General features: G+C 33.4%; 4 protein-coding genes across 5 annotated transcripts; 2 read left to right on the top strand and 2 right to left on the bottom strand.

Moving 5' to 3' along the window:
• Positions 1-2,022: 2,022 nt before the first annotated feature.
• On the bottom strand, positions 2,023-3,784 carry LOC106760887 (40S ribosomal protein S11). Its single transcript, XM_014644326.2, has 6 exons — positions 3,648-3,784; positions 3,510-3,550; positions 3,311-3,411; positions 2,564-2,708; positions 2,395-2,484; positions 2,023-2,314 (listed from the first exon to the last, which is right to left on the bottom strand). Exons 1-6 carry the CDS (start codon positions 3,657-3,659, stop codon positions 2,224-2,226), a joined length of 480 nt encoding a protein of 159 aa, XP_014499812.1. The 5' UTR covers positions 3,660-3,784; the 3' UTR covers positions 2,023-2,223.
• Positions 3,785-4,999: 1,215 nt separating this feature from the next.
• LOC106760533 lies at positions 5,000-5,989 on the top strand. Its single transcript, XM_014643955.1, has one exon. The coding sequence runs from the start codon at positions 5,000-5,002 to the stop codon at positions 5,987-5,989; it is 990 nt and encodes a 329-aa protein (XP_014499441.1).
• Positions 5,990-12,399: 6,410 nt separating this feature from the next.
• Positions 12,400-13,852, top strand: LOC106761270. The gene has a single exon (XM_014644803.2). The coding sequence runs from the start codon at positions 12,539-12,541 to the stop codon at positions 13,523-13,525; it is 987 nt and encodes a 328-aa protein (XP_014500289.1). The 5' UTR covers positions 12,400-12,538; the 3' UTR covers positions 13,526-13,852.
• A 1,038-nt stretch (positions 13,853-14,890) lies between these two features.
• On the bottom strand, positions 14,891-18,326 carry LOC106761040 (pentatricopeptide repeat-containing protein At1g80270, mitochondrial). Of its 2 annotated transcripts, none has more exons than XM_014644514.2 (3): positions 18,229-18,326; positions 17,359-17,932; positions 14,891-16,370 (listed from the first exon to the last, which is right to left on the bottom strand). In XM_014644514.2, exons 1-3 carry the CDS (start codon positions 18,261-18,263, stop codon positions 15,138-15,140), a joined length of 1,842 nt encoding a protein of 613 aa, XP_014500000.1. In that variant the 5' UTR covers positions 18,264-18,326; the 3' UTR covers positions 14,891-15,137. The 2 variants fall into 2 exon arrangements, with proteins under 2 accessions (XP_014500000.1, XP_022636915.1); XM_022781194.1 differs by having other exon boundaries at positions 18,010-18,301.
• Positions 18,327-18,460: the final 134 nt, after the last annotated feature.

Genomic DNA, 18,460 nt, shown 5'->3' on the forward strand with positions numbered 1-18,460 from the left:
ATTGTTAAAAATGTAATTTTTCTTTTAAAAGTTAGTAAATTATTACTAAATATATATGAGTTTTCGAAACTTTATAAAATATATATTACTTTCTTCTTTTAGGAGTTTGCTTAATGTTTTTCTATAAATCCAGAAAGCAAACGTCTTCTAGATTTTAATAAAATATTTATAAAGCTTTTTCTAGGAATGTCCTTTTTATATTATAATAAATACATATATGTAAACTAATCTTATTTCTTATATAAGGGATACGTTTTGGAGGTAAAATTGTTCCTTTTCATTTATATCCTTTTTTAAAATTTTAGATAATATATAATATTCCTTTTTGTAATTATAGCCTTGCTTTCACTTTTAGTATTTTGAAGAAAGAAACCTAAAAGAGGTATAATTAATAAATAATTCATTTAATGTTGTATTGTAAACAAAAGAATTACATATTTTTCTTTCATTTAGAAAAAAGAACTTTGAAACGACTGTTATTTAGGTAGAGAAAGTAAATACAAGTGAAAAAAAATTAAGTAAAAAGCAATTATTATTTTTGAATTTTGAAAAAAAAAATGCCTCTAATTTTTTATGGTGAATTTTTTTAATATTCAAATTATGGCAAGTTTTATATACTAATTGGTTTAAGGTATATGGTCAAGTTTTATATATTAATAAGCTTTAAGGTAAATATTGATAATATAGTCAAAGATTGTTTAGTTTAATCTTATGTGTTGATACTTTAAGAAGAAGTCGGAATAAATATATAAAAGTATCATTTTAATAATTTATCATATTATATATACCAAAAATTTGATTGGAAAACAATACCAAAAATTACTTACAATATTTTATACAAGTTTTTGTTGATTTTATTATCATTCTCTAGTTTGGCAACGAGATGTCGAGGATGGAAAAATAAGAGATCTAAGCTCTCAATCACAGAAATGATATTCGAAACAAAAGCTAATTAATTTGCGTTCTTTTTTTACCTTTTCGATTATCTTTTTTTCATGTTTCTTCTCAGTTCTCTTCTTTAAACTATTAAAAAACATTTACAGGCCTAACTACCTTGAAAAATAAAATAAATATTTGATTTGATCAGAAATTTAGCACACCAACGATAGAATAAATTTATAAAAAGTTACTTCATATAATAAAAGTTGTAATTTACAACATTTATTGTAACACATCAACATTTACAATTTCAGATTTTTATTTATATGTAATTATTACATAACAATATTTAACATTTTAATGTACAAAATTTTTTCTTTTATTTTAAAAGCCTATTTAATTGTAGAAGTAATCGAGATATTTTTTAAGTAACTATAAATGTTACATATTCAAGTAACCCAAACAATTCTTAAATAAAACCCCATTCGAAAACACTCAGTACAAACTCCAAATATTATTATAAGGGAAATTATTATACCAGCATACAGGAGAATCAGTTCAGAAAAAATGGTGAATTTGATTACAACTCTATGTAACACGGTGAAAGTGATGGTAGTTATTTGCCTGTAGAAGAGAACTGGAAAAGTAAATTTTAAAAACTATCACAAGTGGTTTACAGTAAAACAAAAAATCGTCTGCGTACTACTAGTAATGAAAAACGAAAGTGAAGAAAACAAAATTAGAAAACAATTCTATAAGCAAAATGCAAATAACAAAAATAAATGTAATAATTAAGTGAAAGAACAAGAAAACAAATGAAATTATATTACTAATGAAGGCTTTGAATCTATTATTAATTCAGAGTAACCTTGCACACATCATTCTTCAAAATAAGTCATAACGCAGAAGTTCAGATTCAAATATATATGTTCAAATTATAAGAATTTTCTCTGGCTAATTTATTAAATCGATACAAATTACCATACACATTTATGCACTAATGAAAAACGCATCGTAAGGTATTTCGTTTCCAAGACTACATATAATCCAATAATGTGAATATTCCTGCGTAAACTATTAAATCCTTAACAATAATAAAAAACTAACCTTCCAACTTTAGTTGAGAAGAACAAACACACATTGTAGTGAAAATATATGGTGTTAATTTAGGGAAACATTTAGATGTCGGTTTAAAAACAATTCCATAACTTTAAAACCCAAATGAGAAGTAATTAAATATACTGGGAAACAGGAGAAGAGTCTGCATTGCTTAAGAAAACCTAATAGATTTCAAAATTCAAGGCGTACAACATAATCTAAACTCATAAAACTGGAAAACAAAGCTCACATCCCAGTAAATGCCTTCTTAGCACCGCTAGAAGATCCAGCAGGGATCACTTTCAATACATTGAACCTCACTGTTTTAGAGAGAGGCCTGCATAAATGGTAGAAGTAAAAATCAGACGGATATCGACACCAAGACAAACAAAAAGAATAACTTTAATAAAATCTCACCTGCATTGACCAATAATGACATGATCTCCTTCCTTCACACGGAAACAAGGTGATATATGAGCAGGGATATTTGAGTGCCTCTTCTCATACCTACACAAAGAATGGAAGTCCGATTTTCAAACATAAATACAAAAACACTAGACAAAGAGAAGGCATGCAACATAAATACCTCTGGTACTTCTTTATGAAATGGAGATAATTCCTCCTAACAACGATTGTCCTGTTCATCTTAGCACTGTGGCATGTTCCAGCCAGGATACGGCCACGGATGGAGACATTGCCAGTGAAGGGGCACTTCTTGTCAATATAAGTTCCTGTACTTAGAATTCAGAACAAATTATAAATCAAAAGGGTTGGAAAAGTATAAATGACCTATTTAAAGAAAAGAAATAACCATAGTTTTTCACGTGAAATAACCCAAGTACATGAAGATAAAGACATGAAATGAGTAATATAGCCTCACAAAAATTTGGATTCTTATATAGATAGCCAAATGTATATCATTCTGCTTCGTATACAAAATCTATTTCAATCCATGCTAATATTCTAACAAACAAGAATATCTACATTTTTTTAAAGGAGAAAACATGGTTACAGGAATCTACACTACCATAAAAATGATCAGAGTAAACACTATCAGAGTAAAAATAGCATTCCCAAATATCATCAATTGACACAAACAAATAACCAATGGCTTGTTTGGGAATGAATTCTTTTGAAGTGAACAAGACAAATCAAAAGAAAGAGGGCCTTATGAAGAATGCGAGTTTTAACCTAAATCAGAAACACTCCACAGCAGAACATTAAACTAGTGTAATAATTAAAAAAATTAAAGAAAATACAGGGCCAAAACAATAAACTGTAGATTAACATCTGAGAGGACAAATGTTTCCTTTCGAGAGGTATGAAGAGATACCTTCGATGGCTTCCCTGGGAGTCTTAAATCCAAGTCCAATGGATTTCCAAAAGCGGTTTCCACCTTTGCCTGGTCTCTTCCCCTTCCCAGTTTTCTTCGAGCTGCGATAGCGACAGAAACAAAACAAAAACGATTCAACGTCAAAATCACAGTGTAAGTAAGCAACAAAGCTAAGCGTTCTTCCAAGTTTTCAACATACCTGAGGAACACTTTTGGTTGCTTCAAAAAAGCCTTCTCGGTCTGCAACACACAATTAAAACAAAATCAACACAAGATTCACACAAAACATAAGAAGAATTGATAGAACAATATGGAAAAATGGAGAAATGAAGAATACTTGTTCAGCCATGACGAAAGGACTTGACGGCAGAAGCTACAGAGGAGAGTGATGGCGTCGCAAAAACCCTAAATAACTTCTCTCACTGGGATTCCAGGAAAAACGCTACTTGTGGTGAGCTTTAAGATTCTGGGCTGTTTTAGTGGGCTATGAATTAGCTTGGCCCAAACAATACTCATCCTGAATTTTTAAAATTATTTATTGATAATTACTTTTATTGAAATTTCTCGTTCTGGACTTTTTGTGAGCTAGCTTGGTCCACATACTATTTATCCTAAATGTCTAAGAATATTATCTATATTTTAACAAAACAAAAATTATGAATTACCTTTTTTATACACAGATTTTTACTCCATTATCCTATACATGAATTAATGTAGTTACTGCATTACTAACCACAATAACCAAATTACATAGTATCTTCAAAAATAAATATCCAATTGAAACTAATTTAAGAATCTAATTAAGATTTTAAAATAGAAACAGGATCAATCAAATGATTATATATATATATATATATATATATATATATATATATATATGAGTTATAAGCAATTGTAAAAAAAATATTTTAATTTAGGGAGAAAAACAGTCAATATTAAAAAGTGTCTTTACACTTTCTATATGCAATAAAATACTTCAAATATATAATTTGAACTAATATAAAGAATTGCGTATAAATGAGCATTGATAAAAGGACTTCAAGAAGAAGAAAAGTTAAGTTTTGAATTCAAATATTACAATCAATATTCATTTAAATTTAATCTGAATATAGATTACACACAAATTCTTATTTCCTTATTTATATTTATGGGATATTTAGGAGATTGGTTTCACTAAAATATGCATCCTGAAACTTTAATTAAAAGAGAAATATATTAGAAATCCAATATTGTATTGCCTTTAATTCATACTCACCTTAATACTTAAGATTTCGGAAAAAATATTGAAGATTTGATTAATTGGAAAATATTACAATTTGATTGGCCCGAAAATAAAGATTATTTCTCACGACAATAATGAATCGTAAGGGATAAAAAGAGAACTGGGGTGTACAAAGTTTCTTGAATTCTCAATGTTCTGAGATTGAAGAGTTAAGAACATCGCTTTGCTGTCATCTTCTTTATAACATGTAAGTTTCTCAGATCATCATATTCCTATTCTAGTTCTTTCTAATCAGTTGTTTTAATAAATTTTTCTCATCAAGATTTGTAAATATCTTGTTTTTCTTTTTTCAGAAAATGGGTCGTGCAAGAGTGACCTTGAAACCAATACCTAATAAAAGACATCGCAAAACAACCTTTTTACGCAGAAAAATGGGACTCATAAAAAAAGTCTCTGAATTTTGCATCATGTGTCAAGCTAAAGCGTGTTTGATTGTGTACGATGATGACAGCGACAACGTTGGACCAGAAATCTGGCCTCAAGATTCTGCAGCGGTACAATCCATGATACAAAATTATGTTTGTCAAAGCACTGAGAAATCTCCCAAGACCTTTGAGATTCAAGACTTTTTCGACAACAGAAAGAACATGATTGAAGCTGAGATTTCCAAATTGCACAAACAAGAAAGAGAGATCATGTATCCAACATGGGATCAGAGTTTGAACAACATGGATAAGGAGCAACTGTGGGCGGTCCTTGCTGATGTGAATGCTAAGATTGGAGCCTGTGATCAGAGAATCGCCATGTTGAAAAACAAGAATAATCAAGATCATGAAATCAGCATCGATGTCATGGAAAATATGTCTCATCAGCAACCAAAACCAAGTGTTTCTCATTCGAGCCAACTCAATTTCATGTGTCAGAAGAACCAACAACAGCAAGTGATGTCAATTGAAACATTGATGTCTGTTGATGAAAAATATGATCAGGTGGTGGGTTTTACTGATCAAGTTGGTGTACCGCTAGATTCGACATTTCAGGTTGGTGGAGTTTCTGACCATGGAATTAACATGATGAGAAACATTGAACGAGGTGATGCTTTCTTTCGTTACATGCCAAACATGGTTGCTGAGAGAACTACCTCGTCACAACCAAGTGAACTCAGTTTCATGCAGAACAAATCCCACGTTGGTGTTCCTCCAAATTCAACTGATCAATTTGGTGAGTCTTTGAAGTGGTTTAATCAATTTGATGAGTTTGAGTGGCTTAAAGAATCCAATGGGACAAAAGATTTGTCAGATTCAGTTCTTGGTAATTTTGTGGATTGGACTAGTCAACCACAGTTTTCTACCTTGCAGTTGCAGCAGAAAATTCATGGTCAATCTCAGAATGAGCAACAAGAAGTAGATTTGCCTCCATTGCCACCTTCACTGTTTTATCAGTCTATAGAACTTTGAGTTTTATGATTTTGTTTTCCTTGTATTAAATATTGATGTCATGTTGGTACAGTAATATGCTGATGTTATGGCTCATCTTATCAAATGTTGGATTTCTGTTCATCAATTTTTGTATTGTTTTGTTATTTATACTTTGAATTATCTATCACCGGTTTTTTTCAATGTAAGAAACGAAAACAATTCCTTTTATGTAATGGAGTTTTTTTTTAATCAATATCAAGATAAATGAATTGAGTATTCCTTTTTTTTCATCTCTAAACAAAAGTTTAATTACATAAAATGTTTCAAATTTGTTAAGAGGATTTTCAAAAAAATTTAAACATGATTAAGGAATTTTATATTACAAATTGAATGTATTCATATTTAATTTATGTTATGTCATCGTTAATTTATATTGATTTCCTTATTATAAAGATGTTTTTTATATTATTACTTAGTGTTTTTTTGAAAAAAAAAATTACCTAAAAAATATAATACCAATCAAAACATCATATTAACATACATAAAACGTTAACACTACTCTTGATCCAAAATTTGAAGACACATATTTATCGTTTTCATTATTAATTATTATATGATACTCAGTTATTTTTTATTTTATTTAAAATTTAGATTCAAACTTGTATTTCCAACAAAAAAACATTTTCTAACTAATATTTTTAATAAAAATTTATATTAATAAAATTTAAATGAGTGTAAATAATAATGATTTAATTTACTCTTTAATTCAAATTTAATGATTATGTATTATTATTGGTTTTGAAAGAAAGTATATTTCTGAGCAAGACATCAACTTTATTACGTCTATTATGAGTACAATTTTTTCTTTTAATTTTAACTACGATTTTTACAATGTGATGGAATTCCAAAGAGATGTAAGTATGGTTGTAATTGCAAACTAAAGTTTTAAAGAGAATTTGATTTTATTACATATGCTCCTAATTCCACCTTATGTTACGGCCAAACCAATTTTTATTATATTGGTCTTCCTCACATTATCTTCTAATATCTCTCTACCACAATGGGTCATAAGATTTCATGTCTCATCTAATGCTCTCCACAAATCATATTTAGATATCAAAATATCTATCCAAAGTTCAGGTTCATCCTTTTCAAGTCTCCATTTTCATTTTCCCAAATAAAGCTATGTTAAACAATTTCAAATCCTTTACTCCTAAATCATCCTCTTCTTTAGTTTTACATATACTTTTCCACTTCACCCATGAAATCTTCCTTCCCTCGTATCCTCATTCCCATAAATATTCTGTCAGAAGTTTGGTGATAAGTTTTCGCACACAATTTGGCATTTTGAATATTGATAGGTAGTACAAAGGAATGGTAGATATTAATTATCGATTTTTTAAGGTCATCTTTCACTAGTGCAGAATTGGCTTTTAACGTCACTCCTTAGACGTCAATTAAGCGGGAATCCGACGTAAACTAATGACTGGTGACATTTTCGTAGATAAGTTGTCAATATAGACGTCAGTTAAGAGTGCCCCGACGTCTATAATATGATAGACGTCGGCTCCCCCGAAAAGACGTCAAAACTAAACGAAAAAGTTAATAAAAAATAATTTTTTATTCTATTTAGACGTGTTATGGGGGGAACCGACTTCTAAAGCACTTTAGACGTCTGTTATTGGGGAACCGACGTCTAAACCCTAAACTCAAAAATTTAAAAAGTCATTTTTTGGCTCCATATAGACGTCTGATCCCGCCAATCCGACTTCTAAAGCACTTTACACGTCTGTTATTGGGGAACCGACGTCTAAACCCTAAATCCAAAAATTTAAAAAGACACTTTTTGGCTCCATATAGATGCCTGATCCCGCCAATCCAACTTCTAAAGCACTTTAGACGTTTGTTATTGGGGGAACCGACGTCTAAACCCTAAACCCAGAAATTTAAAAAGTCACTTTTTGACTTCATTTAGACGTCTGTTATGGGTGGAAACCGACTTCTAAATCCCTTTAGACGTCTGTTATAGGAGAACCGACTTCTAAATGTCGGCATTAAAACATCGTGATCGCGAGGCAGTCGTTACGCGCACTCATTGTTCATCATCTTCGTCGCGTTTTCTCTCTATGGGTTACACTTTTCAGGTTCGTTTTCTCACTTTTGCACCGTTTTAAATTAGTTTTACTCTGATTACATGACTCTTTGATGCATTATCTTTCATTTGAACCGATTAAAATGCGTTTTTGTTGGGTTTTGGTGCAGTTATTCGTTGCGTTTTCTCTTTACGGGTTACGTTTTTCAGGTTCGTTTTCTCACTTTTGCACCGTTTTAAATTAGTTTTACTCCGATTACATCACTCTTTTATGCATTATCTTTCATTTGAACCGATTAAAATGCGTTTTTGTTGGGTTTTGGTGCAGTTATTTTCGTGTGCTTGGGCGATGTTCTTTGGCGGCGATTTCTTGCGTCTTGCACTCTACAATTCCCTCTACTACGTTTTTAAAACCATCCAATAAAAAAAGTATACAATACATTCTCTTCAACTAAAATATAAAATTGTAAACTCGAATTATCATTAGTCAGGAGCAACCTCAAAGACGTCTGACTTGTATGGATCTGACGTCTATATAGACGTGTGACCTATATAGGTCTGACGTCTATATAGACGTCTGTCATTACCTGACTGATGCAAAGTAACGTCACTGGAATAGACGTCGGATATGAAACTGACGTTAAAAGCCCAAATTAACCGACGTTAAACAGCGTTTTTGCACTACTGTTCCCACAATAGATATATGTCTTCCTTTCCATATAACCAACCTTTTCCTTATATTTTTTTTTTTGTTATGTCTTGCCAAAACTATTTTCTTTTATGGTTAGTCCTAACTTTTTGTTGTAAAAACTGACAATAAAAGAATAAAGATCATGAACAAAGAATTTCTCGAGATGTGTATATATATCATTGTCCATAAGAACTTATGCGCGATGTATTGCGTAAGTCCCCCAAGATACAACAGAAACTTCTCAGAAATTTTTTAGGATCTTAGAACTAGCAATGATCTCTAAAAAAAAGGATCTCTAAAAAAAAGTAAAAAATAAACCCAAAAAATTTTTAAGAATGGAAAAATAAAGAAAGAATGAAACTAAGATAAAATAGAATAAGAGAATAGTGGTTTGTGTTGTGATGATGTATTTTGGAGTGAATAAAGTGCTTTATTTATAGAGCATGAGGCAAACCCCCTAGGATTGAAACTTGCGGAAGAATCCCGCATAGAAATTTTATCAAAACGGATTTAACAAATAAAGAGAACGTTGGAGCAAAAGTGCTTTAGCTTGCGAAAGAAGCATTTTTGAATAACGTTACTGAGTGAGTGGTTTTAACCACGTGCAAAACAACTTCAAAATACTTTCCTTGATAAGCTTTTGTAATTTAACTTTTAGGTTTACAACACTTTTATGCCTAAATAAGTGAAAGGTATGTCATGATGTTACAGTTCAATATTGCAACAAATCTTTCTACTATCATTTCTTGAATTCCAATACTTCACAACTTACTCTTATGAAAATTAACTTTAAGTCCTAAAGTCAGTTCAAAACATGGATTTCATTGTGTTTTTTGTATATGATTTGCTCACAAATATAATATCATTGACAAATTGCAACATAATAATTGGTAATTGTTTCCTTTCCACTCTAACTCCTAATAGGCCCTTACACCCTGTTTGTCTAACTACTCCTGCTAGCCATTCTACTATTGTAAGGAATATGAAAAAGGCCAGTAGGTCTCCTAATCTTAGCCCTTAGTTGGTTGAAACTGAACTATTGGGCTTCCATCACTAGAATAAAACCTATCCAACGTGTACAAGAGAAAAAAATCCCATGTCATATGCTTTCTCAAAGTCTACATTTAAAAACATGCATTTATGGACTTTGTCTTAGAATGGTATGGTGTGTCGTCTTCGCAAGTCCATTTATGGACTTTTTCAGGCCCTTCGATGTTGGTTTGCTAAGCTCTCAAATGCCCTTGATCAAGACGGGTTCCAACACTCTCAATCAAATTATTCCTTGTTCATTTTTCGAAAAGAAGTTGTACAACTAGTTATGTTAGTTTGTGTGGATGATCTTGTCATTGCTAGTAATCACAGTGAAGCAATTGCGAAATTCAAAAGTTATCTTCATCAATGTTTCCATATGTACGACTTAGGTAAATTAAAATACTTTCTTGGGGGTGGAGGTTACTTGGTTTGCTACAAAACTTTTCTTGTGTCAACGGAAATATGTGTTGGACATCATTGTTGAAGCAGGATTGCTTAGAGGAAGACCAATGTTCACTCCCATCAAAGAAAATCATCGATTGGCCTTGGCTAATGGTGATCTTCTCTCTAACTCGAGCCAATATCGACACCTTGTTGATCCCTTATTTACTTATATTTTACAAGACCTGGATTATCCTACAATGTTCATGTTCTATATTAGTTTATGCAATAACCACTATAGGAGCATTAACATGCTACACTATATGTGGTGCATTATTTAAACGGTCAATCGAGCTAGGGTGTGCTTTTTAAAAGGAAAAGTAACCTTCGCCATTATGGATGGTGTGACTTAAATTGGGCTACTTGTCCTCTCACGCGTCACTCTCTCAGAGGGTGGCTTATTTTTCTTGGCCAATCCCTAATCTTATGGAAAACCAAGAAGTAACACATTGTTTCTCAATCCTTTGTTGAAGTAGAATATCGATGTGTGGCAAACATAACTTGTGAGTTGAAATGGCTTCAAGGTCTTCTTTTGAGTCTAGGTATTCCCCACTTTGAGCCCATGAACCTTTATTGTGACAATCAAGTTGTCCTTCACATCGTCAAGAATCCTGTTTTCATTAACGGACGAAGTATATTGAAGTACAATGCCATCTTATTTGTGATGAAATACATCTTATTTATAACGAAATACAACAAAATCATATTCAACCTGTTTATATATTCCCACACTCTTAACTTATTGGTCTTTTGACCAAATTGTTTGGCGTGAGTCAATTTGATTCATTTTTAGACAAGCGGGACATTCATAAGAAGAGAAAAGAGTGGGGTTAAGAATAAAATATTATTCCTTATCATGCCATAATTATGTCTCTGTATGTATCTTAAAATAATAGCAATGAAACTATAATACAGTATCTGAGCGAAAAAATGGTAGATGTCAACCATTCATCTATTTATTTATTTATTTTTTTGTATATATTAACATATTCTCATTAGAAATAACACATTTTGAGTATACTTAATATGCCACCAGTGTCTCTGATCCATAATGAACCCAATCTATATTATTATTTCCCCATAACGTATAACATTTCTCTTTGGTTATATTTGTCATTTTTGTCTCTTGAATACATATTATATCTATTTCCTCCTTAGCGACTAAGGTTTTTTTATGTATCAGCCTTCTTCGAGCCACCAAATCCTCTGATGTTAAAGCTAATAATTTTCATTAATCCTCTCTTTATTCCCTTCTCTTTCTTAAAATTATTATCCCTGGCTTCCATTTTCTCTTATTTGTTTTATAATGTGTTCTTCGTCACCAACCTAAATCTTTCCCTATATTCCACAATAGTTGAGTTTTTATTGAATTATTTCTCATCCATAACATCCTATTATAGTTTTACTTATATCAACATCACTATAAAATTGCTAAATTCATCAATAGTCAACCTTAATTGTCTCTTTAGTTATCGATAGTTGAGAAAACATTTCACATTTATGTTCTGCATATTTTCAATCCCTCGATCTTATTATATTATAAGAAAAATAATAAAATAAAAATTAAATTTTAGTGTTGCATAGAATATATTTTACATATGATATATTTACTTTTTTTTCACGCTTCTTTTTCTTTTCATCCAGACAAAAAAGAAATTACGTTAGATCTTTGTTATCTCTATCTATTCAAATATTACATTTACTTATCTTTTTCTTTTACTTTCTTTTTATTTTCTTTCTATTTTCAGCTTACTCCCAATTGATACATATATAAATAAAGTCAAATTCCAGCGCAACAATAGTTTAGAATCATTGGATTTTCTACCATTCTTCAAAAAGTCCACAATTCTTCTTCTTGTGAACTGTATCACTATTATACTAGTTAAAAATCACTCACTTCAAGTACAACTTTTAAAATAATTATAAAATTTAATCTCTCATTGAATTAAAAAAAAAAATGTTTCAAATAGTAACAATATACAAATATTTTCATCATCAATATTTAATTTGAATTATTTTTTATTACATTATCGAGATATTTAAAAAATATTAGAACATAATACTTCCCTAATCTATGAACTTTAATTCATATCGGAGCGTGATGAATGAGGAGCCGTTTCCTATCCAACGGCCTAGATGGAGCCTTCACCAACGTCTAATTTGATTTCCTTTCATTCTTCCTTCTCCAACGGTCACTTTTTCTCAAAATACAAATAATTCCCTCACTCTCTTCCATTCAAAAAAACAACTAGATTCAGATTCTGATTCAAATTCCTAAACGATCAACCTAAAAAACGCAACAACAGCGACCAAAACGACATCAACAATAACCATGAACGACATTCAAGTGTGGAACAACGCCGCCTTCGACGACCACGGCGGCGACGCCTTCTTCCCGATGAAGACTTCTTGGTCTTCCTCCGAGTGCACCAAAGAAAACCTGAGTCCTACCGCACTGAATTCCTCCCCGAAACCCAAGAAGAACACCAAGACCAAGGCTTTCGCTCTCTCTTCCGATGACAACCGAAACATCGACGACGAAATCGAAGCAATCGAGCGCGAGATCACGCGCCTCACCACTCGCCTCGACGCTCTGCGTCTCGAGAAGGCCAAGCGCGGAAAGCGCGTGGTGGGCAGAGCCGTTCCCGCGAAGTTCATGGAGCCGCGCCCGAACGCCGCCGTTTTGAGAAAACTCGAAGAAACGCCGAAGACTAAGGTAAAGAGCACTAATAATAATCACAACGCGTGGCGGCGAGGGATGAGTATGGGGCCGGCGGAGATAGCGGCGACGCCGGCCACCACGCAGAGTCGCCGGAAATCGTGTTTCTGGAAGCTTCCGGAGATCGACGAAGAATCGAGGGCGAAGACCGTTGGTAGAGTGAAGAAGAAAGAGGAAAGTTCGGTGGTTCAGGGTCAGATTCAGGCGAGGAAGATGTTTGAGAGGGAGAAGGTGAAATCGGTGTGTGAGAGTAACAAGAAGACGGTGAAGCAGGGTAGGATGGTGGCGAGTAGGTATAATGGCGGTGGTGATGTGAGGAAGAGGTCGTTGCCAGAGGGAGGGAGTGAGATTAGGGTTAAGAAGAGGTGGGAGATTCCCAAGAACGGGGAAGAAGAAGAAGCTGTTTCGTCAATGGTGGCGGGTGAAGTGATGGTGCTTCCGAAGATTAAGACTGTTAAGTGTGTTAATGAAAGTCCCAGAGACTCTGGTGCTGCGAAGAGAGTTGCTGAATTGGTTGGAAAGAAGCCTTATTTTTGCACTGACGAGAATGATGTCTGCCAAGTTCTAAATTTTGTAGAAGAAGAAGAAGAAGGGGGCTGAAATGATCAATGATCTAAGGTTTTATACATCACTGGTGACAATGATGATTGTTAGATTCTAAATTTTTGAGAAGGAGAAGAAGAACGGGAATGGATCAATCAATGTCCAGTTAGCTACCGGCGCACAATAGAGTTGTGGTATAGTATGGAATGGTATTGGATTTTTTTTTTCGGTACGTTTTTGTTTTTTACTTGGTATATATAGAACTTCCTAAGTTCTGATTGAATTCTGTGAGCTGAACCACAAGGTGGAAGTGCTTTGGTTGGTTCAGACTTGCTCTTTTTACATGTTGCTAAATAATGAAGTAATCATCTATGGTTCTTTCAAGTTGTATATCATGTTATCATTGTCGTAGTCCTTTGAAATGGTTGAAGGGGTGTGTGATTGTAGAGAGAGGGTGTTTTCTTCTTTCTTAGAAGATGGTTTTTGTGATATTTTTAACTACGTGTCTTGGTGTGTGTGTGATTGTGTAGTTTGCTTTTTGTTCTGTTTTTGAAGGCATCAAGCGAGGAGGAAAATTTGGGGTATGTTCTTCATTAAGATGCTAAAGAAAAAACATGTTAACTTTACTATGTTTCAAGGAGGTGTAAAGGCATATTTTTTTCTGCAAAAGTAAAGGACTAAAGGCCGAGATGTCCTTTAGAAACATTATGAGATGGAGACCTGTGTGTGTATTCACAATAACAATCAGATGCTAAATCTTTCCCTGCGCTGTGGGTTGGAACTGTGGCAGTTAACCTTAAAGAAAGCTCTTTTGCTGATATAATTACACACTGGTTGCTGAATGTTGCAGAAAATATTACTACTGACAGATAAGTGGTTGGATTCTTTCTAATCCTTTTGGCATTTGAACTAATTTGGATGGGTTTAAGTCGAGATTGCTATACCCACAAACCCTGGAAGAGCAAAGAAAAAAGACATTCCGAAAAAAAATAAAATTTCAAAACGTTGTGTGTTGAGTTTTGGCAACTTGTGCCTAACAAACATCTTGAACAAGTTGGGTTGAACAGAAGCCTGTTTTCATTGACAAACATTTAAAACAAACACGGTTTTTAAATTGACACGTATAGAAATTAGTACAACTTCTAAAATGAAAAATTAACAAACAATTTTAACTTAGGATTAAAACAAAAACAGGACTGAAGGGAAGTTCAGTAGCACATCAGAACTCCCTGTTGATTGAATCTTCAGGTTACTGCGTTAAAAGATTCATTTTAGCAGATTATTTTTAGAAAAGGACAGCATACAAGTACCCTACGAAATACGTTAATATTGAATTTTTTTTTCTCAACACAAGATTGTGCACGTTACTGTCATTGACCATGTTTATTTAAACATAAGAGATAAAGTGCCTCCCCGTTCCTCTGAGGAAACATAAAAATGTATAACTAGAAATAAGCCCATTTTTAACTGCTTACACTGCACAAGAATGGAATACTCTGTTAAACGGCGAGTTGTGGCAGAGTAGCATGTAACAATCTTAGCCAGAATATAATATAATATTTCCCTTGTTGAATATATAATTGGTCTCTTGTTAAAATGCAATTAATGGAGCACCTATCTCATAACTTAAACATACTAGGGGTCTATTACGTAAACACTCTTCAGTGCATCACTTCAGTGCATCAATTTCTGTCAACTGCATGCTAAATTCTTTACTCGGGAAAACATTTTCAGCCTTCATTCTTTCTCTGATCCCATAAACAGGGATTTTGGCCTTCAAATAAGCCTGAATCAGAATCTGAAATGGCCTAGGACGACCAGTGTATCCACACTGCCTCATTTTATGGAACAATTTCTCAGTATTATATACATCTCCACAATTTGCATACTGTTCCATCACAACCATGTAAGATCTGAATAATGGCTTCACTGCACGCCCACATTGCCTTTCGACAGCCTTACTTAAAATCGAAGCTGCCTTCTCCACATCACCAGCTTTAACATAGAATCTCACAAGTCCATCCCAAAGCAGTGGACCAGACCAAAATCTAGAATGCCTCATTCGCTCGATAAAGTCCTTACCTTTCGATATTTGGTCATTCAGAGCATAAACTCTTAGAAGTTCAGAAAAGAGCCTGGATTGTGGGCCCTTAAATTTTTGCATCGCCATTTCAAATACTGCTTCCGCTTCCTCAACTTCGCCCAGTTTGCCCCATGCTCCTATTGCTGCTTCACACTCCATCATTGTGGGGTCTGACTTGCAATGGTTCCATATTCTGCTTACATCACTAGTCATGTCAAGAGAGGCGTAGAGAGAGAACAGTTTATTATGTGCTCTAATATATTCATGTGAGTTTACTCGTTCTATTTCTTTCAGTATAGAGATGGCTTTATCTTTACATCCCTCAGAAATATAGAATCTGGCCAAGTCTGTCAGCAAATGAATATCAGGTTGCAAACCATGAGATTTCATATCGTCAACTAATTGCTCCATCCCTATTATGTCCCCAGTTTCACCCTTGGTGGCTATCAGAATCCTGTATGTAAGATGAGATGGAGTTAAATTTTTGTTCTTCATAAAGGAAAATATGCCGAGTATCTTTCTTCTGTCATACTTCTTGTACAAAATGATCATCTGATTCAAAGTGTAGATAGTAATTGGCAAACCTAAACTTCTCATTTTTTCATAAACTGCCAGTGATTTTTCCATGTTGCTAGAGCGGACAAAGTTTACTAGAAGAGTTCTGTACAGTAATTCACCTTTGAAAGAGTCTGGCACATCATTCTTCATGTATTTCTCTGCCACATCAACTCCCTGGACCTTGGCTATTAAATCGAGACGAGAGGCATAGGCATTTTCACTATGCTCAAATTGTTTCTTGGTCTCCAACCATTCCAAAATCTGCAAAACAGATAACAGCGGAAAGAAAACATTTTCAGCCTCTTAACGTGTTTAATAATTTAATGCACGCTAAAAACGTAAGAGACAATACTAATCCTGCAGATTCAATAACATTCTAAATGTATTGAATCATACATACAAATTTCACTCTTATCCCTTTTACAAGTAACTTGATTTCTTCTTTTATTGCACAGATAATTATTCATAACTAAGGGCTCGCCTAGTGGACATATATGAAAGGATGAGAGAATATAATACGCTGAGATTAGAATATTATAGAACAATATATAATCAAATCAAGTGTTTGATGCACAGTACAACAAATATCAGATTATAGGATTGGATAATTATCATAATTCTTTTCACCAAACAGAACCTAAAAGCTACCAATTCATGAAAAATGAAAGCATAACATGTTATAAACCAACTATCTGAAAAGCTTTGAGTTGTTGGTGAAAGCAAATGAACAGTTCCACGGCTCTTAACACATCCCTTTAAAAGAAAAGGCATTTGGGCTTGATGCAACCCACCCTGTCTTGTGCTAAAATCAACGTAGAGTTGACAACAAGGATTTCCTGAACAGCTACTCATAGAGGCTCCAATATCAAGTCACGAACCAATTCTTTTAAAATCTCAAGCTATTTAGCAAAGGCATGTATGAAATTAAATCCAGTACAGTGTATAAAATAGAAAATGCAGCTTCACTGGCCATAATACCAGCTGGTCTCTTGGACCTCAACATGGAGACAAACAAGCAAAGAATCTGGTATTTAAGCATACTGAACTCCAAGAGGATACTTGGCATTTCAAAAATTTTATAACTAAAATCATTCAAATACATGCATCTTCGGATTTAAAAAACATATTAAAAGAAGAGTAGAAGAACAATGCCCTTGAGAGACTAGCATCAGTTTTTACCAATATGAAACCACCCATAAATTTTGCAAAAAACTTGGCTAAGCAAATTAAGAGAAACTGCAGAAAGCACCTTCAAAGCCTTGTAATACATATGATGCTTCCAGAGAATAAATACAATCTTTGGAGCCTCTAAATGGCTCAAATCCTCCACTGCTTCAGCAAATCTTTTCAGAATACCAGGAAGGGAGGGGGCTGGACTGTTCATAACGGTTCTTAACAACTCCAAAGAAGTCTTCCTCTTCAAAGGCTCACGACAGCCAAGGAACAGGTCATCTGCATATTCCGACATAGGATCATCCAAACGTCTAGGTTTTAGCTCAAATTGTTGCTGAACTTCTTCCTCCAAATTAATGTCCCCACTGGCCATAGCTGAAAGGGATTTCTCAAGTTCCAAAACTGTTTCATTCAAAACATTCTCATACCAACTTTTCTCATTAACCAAAGAAGACAAATGGCGACTACCCATAAAGAACTTTCCAATAACGGGTGAAGTATGGTAACTTTCCTCTCTTAAAAAATCATTTTTTGCACCTGACAATGCAGGATAACAGCCACAAACGTTCTTACGACTGAGATACCTCTCAGTGTCATGTTTTATCCCACATAACAATAATCCTGAAACCTCCACAGAATGCCCCTGTCTCCTACAAATAAGAGAAACAATAGCAACCCTATAAAGTTCCCTCCAAAAAAACAAAACCCAAAAAGAAAAAAAGATTACCTTTAAAGTAAAAACAAAAATCTACGCTACATTTTGTTCCAGTTACGCAACATAGAAGTGGAAGAAACAGAAAATGAGGCTTGACGTGTACATCAAACGATGGTAAAGATTGGGGAGAGCGATATTAATTAATTTAGTTTTATAAGAAATAAGAAATAGAAGCCAAATGCATGCAAATGGTGGTAAAAACCACTCTACATAAAGAGGAAAGAAAGATACTTGATAGAGAAAAGACATTGGCGGAAAATCGACATGAAGATTGAAGACGCTTCCGAACCCTAATGATAGTTGGTGATGATTTAAATTTCTGATTTTTGAAGAATTGTGTTGTTTATTTAATTTGAAATTTAAACTTAGTTATAAAATCCTTCTCTGTAATCTATGCTATTAATTTATATTTTTAATTTATATTTTTAATTTATATTAAAAGAATTACATATCTTTTTATTTT

The sequence above is a fragment of the Vigna radiata genome, chromosome 5 (genome assembly GCF_000741045.1).
Source record: "Vigna radiata var. radiata cultivar VC1973A chromosome 5, Vradiata_ver6, whole genome shotgun sequence".
Classification (NCBI taxonomy): domain Eukaryota; kingdom Viridiplantae; phylum Streptophyta; class Magnoliopsida; order Fabales; family Fabaceae; genus Vigna; species Vigna radiata.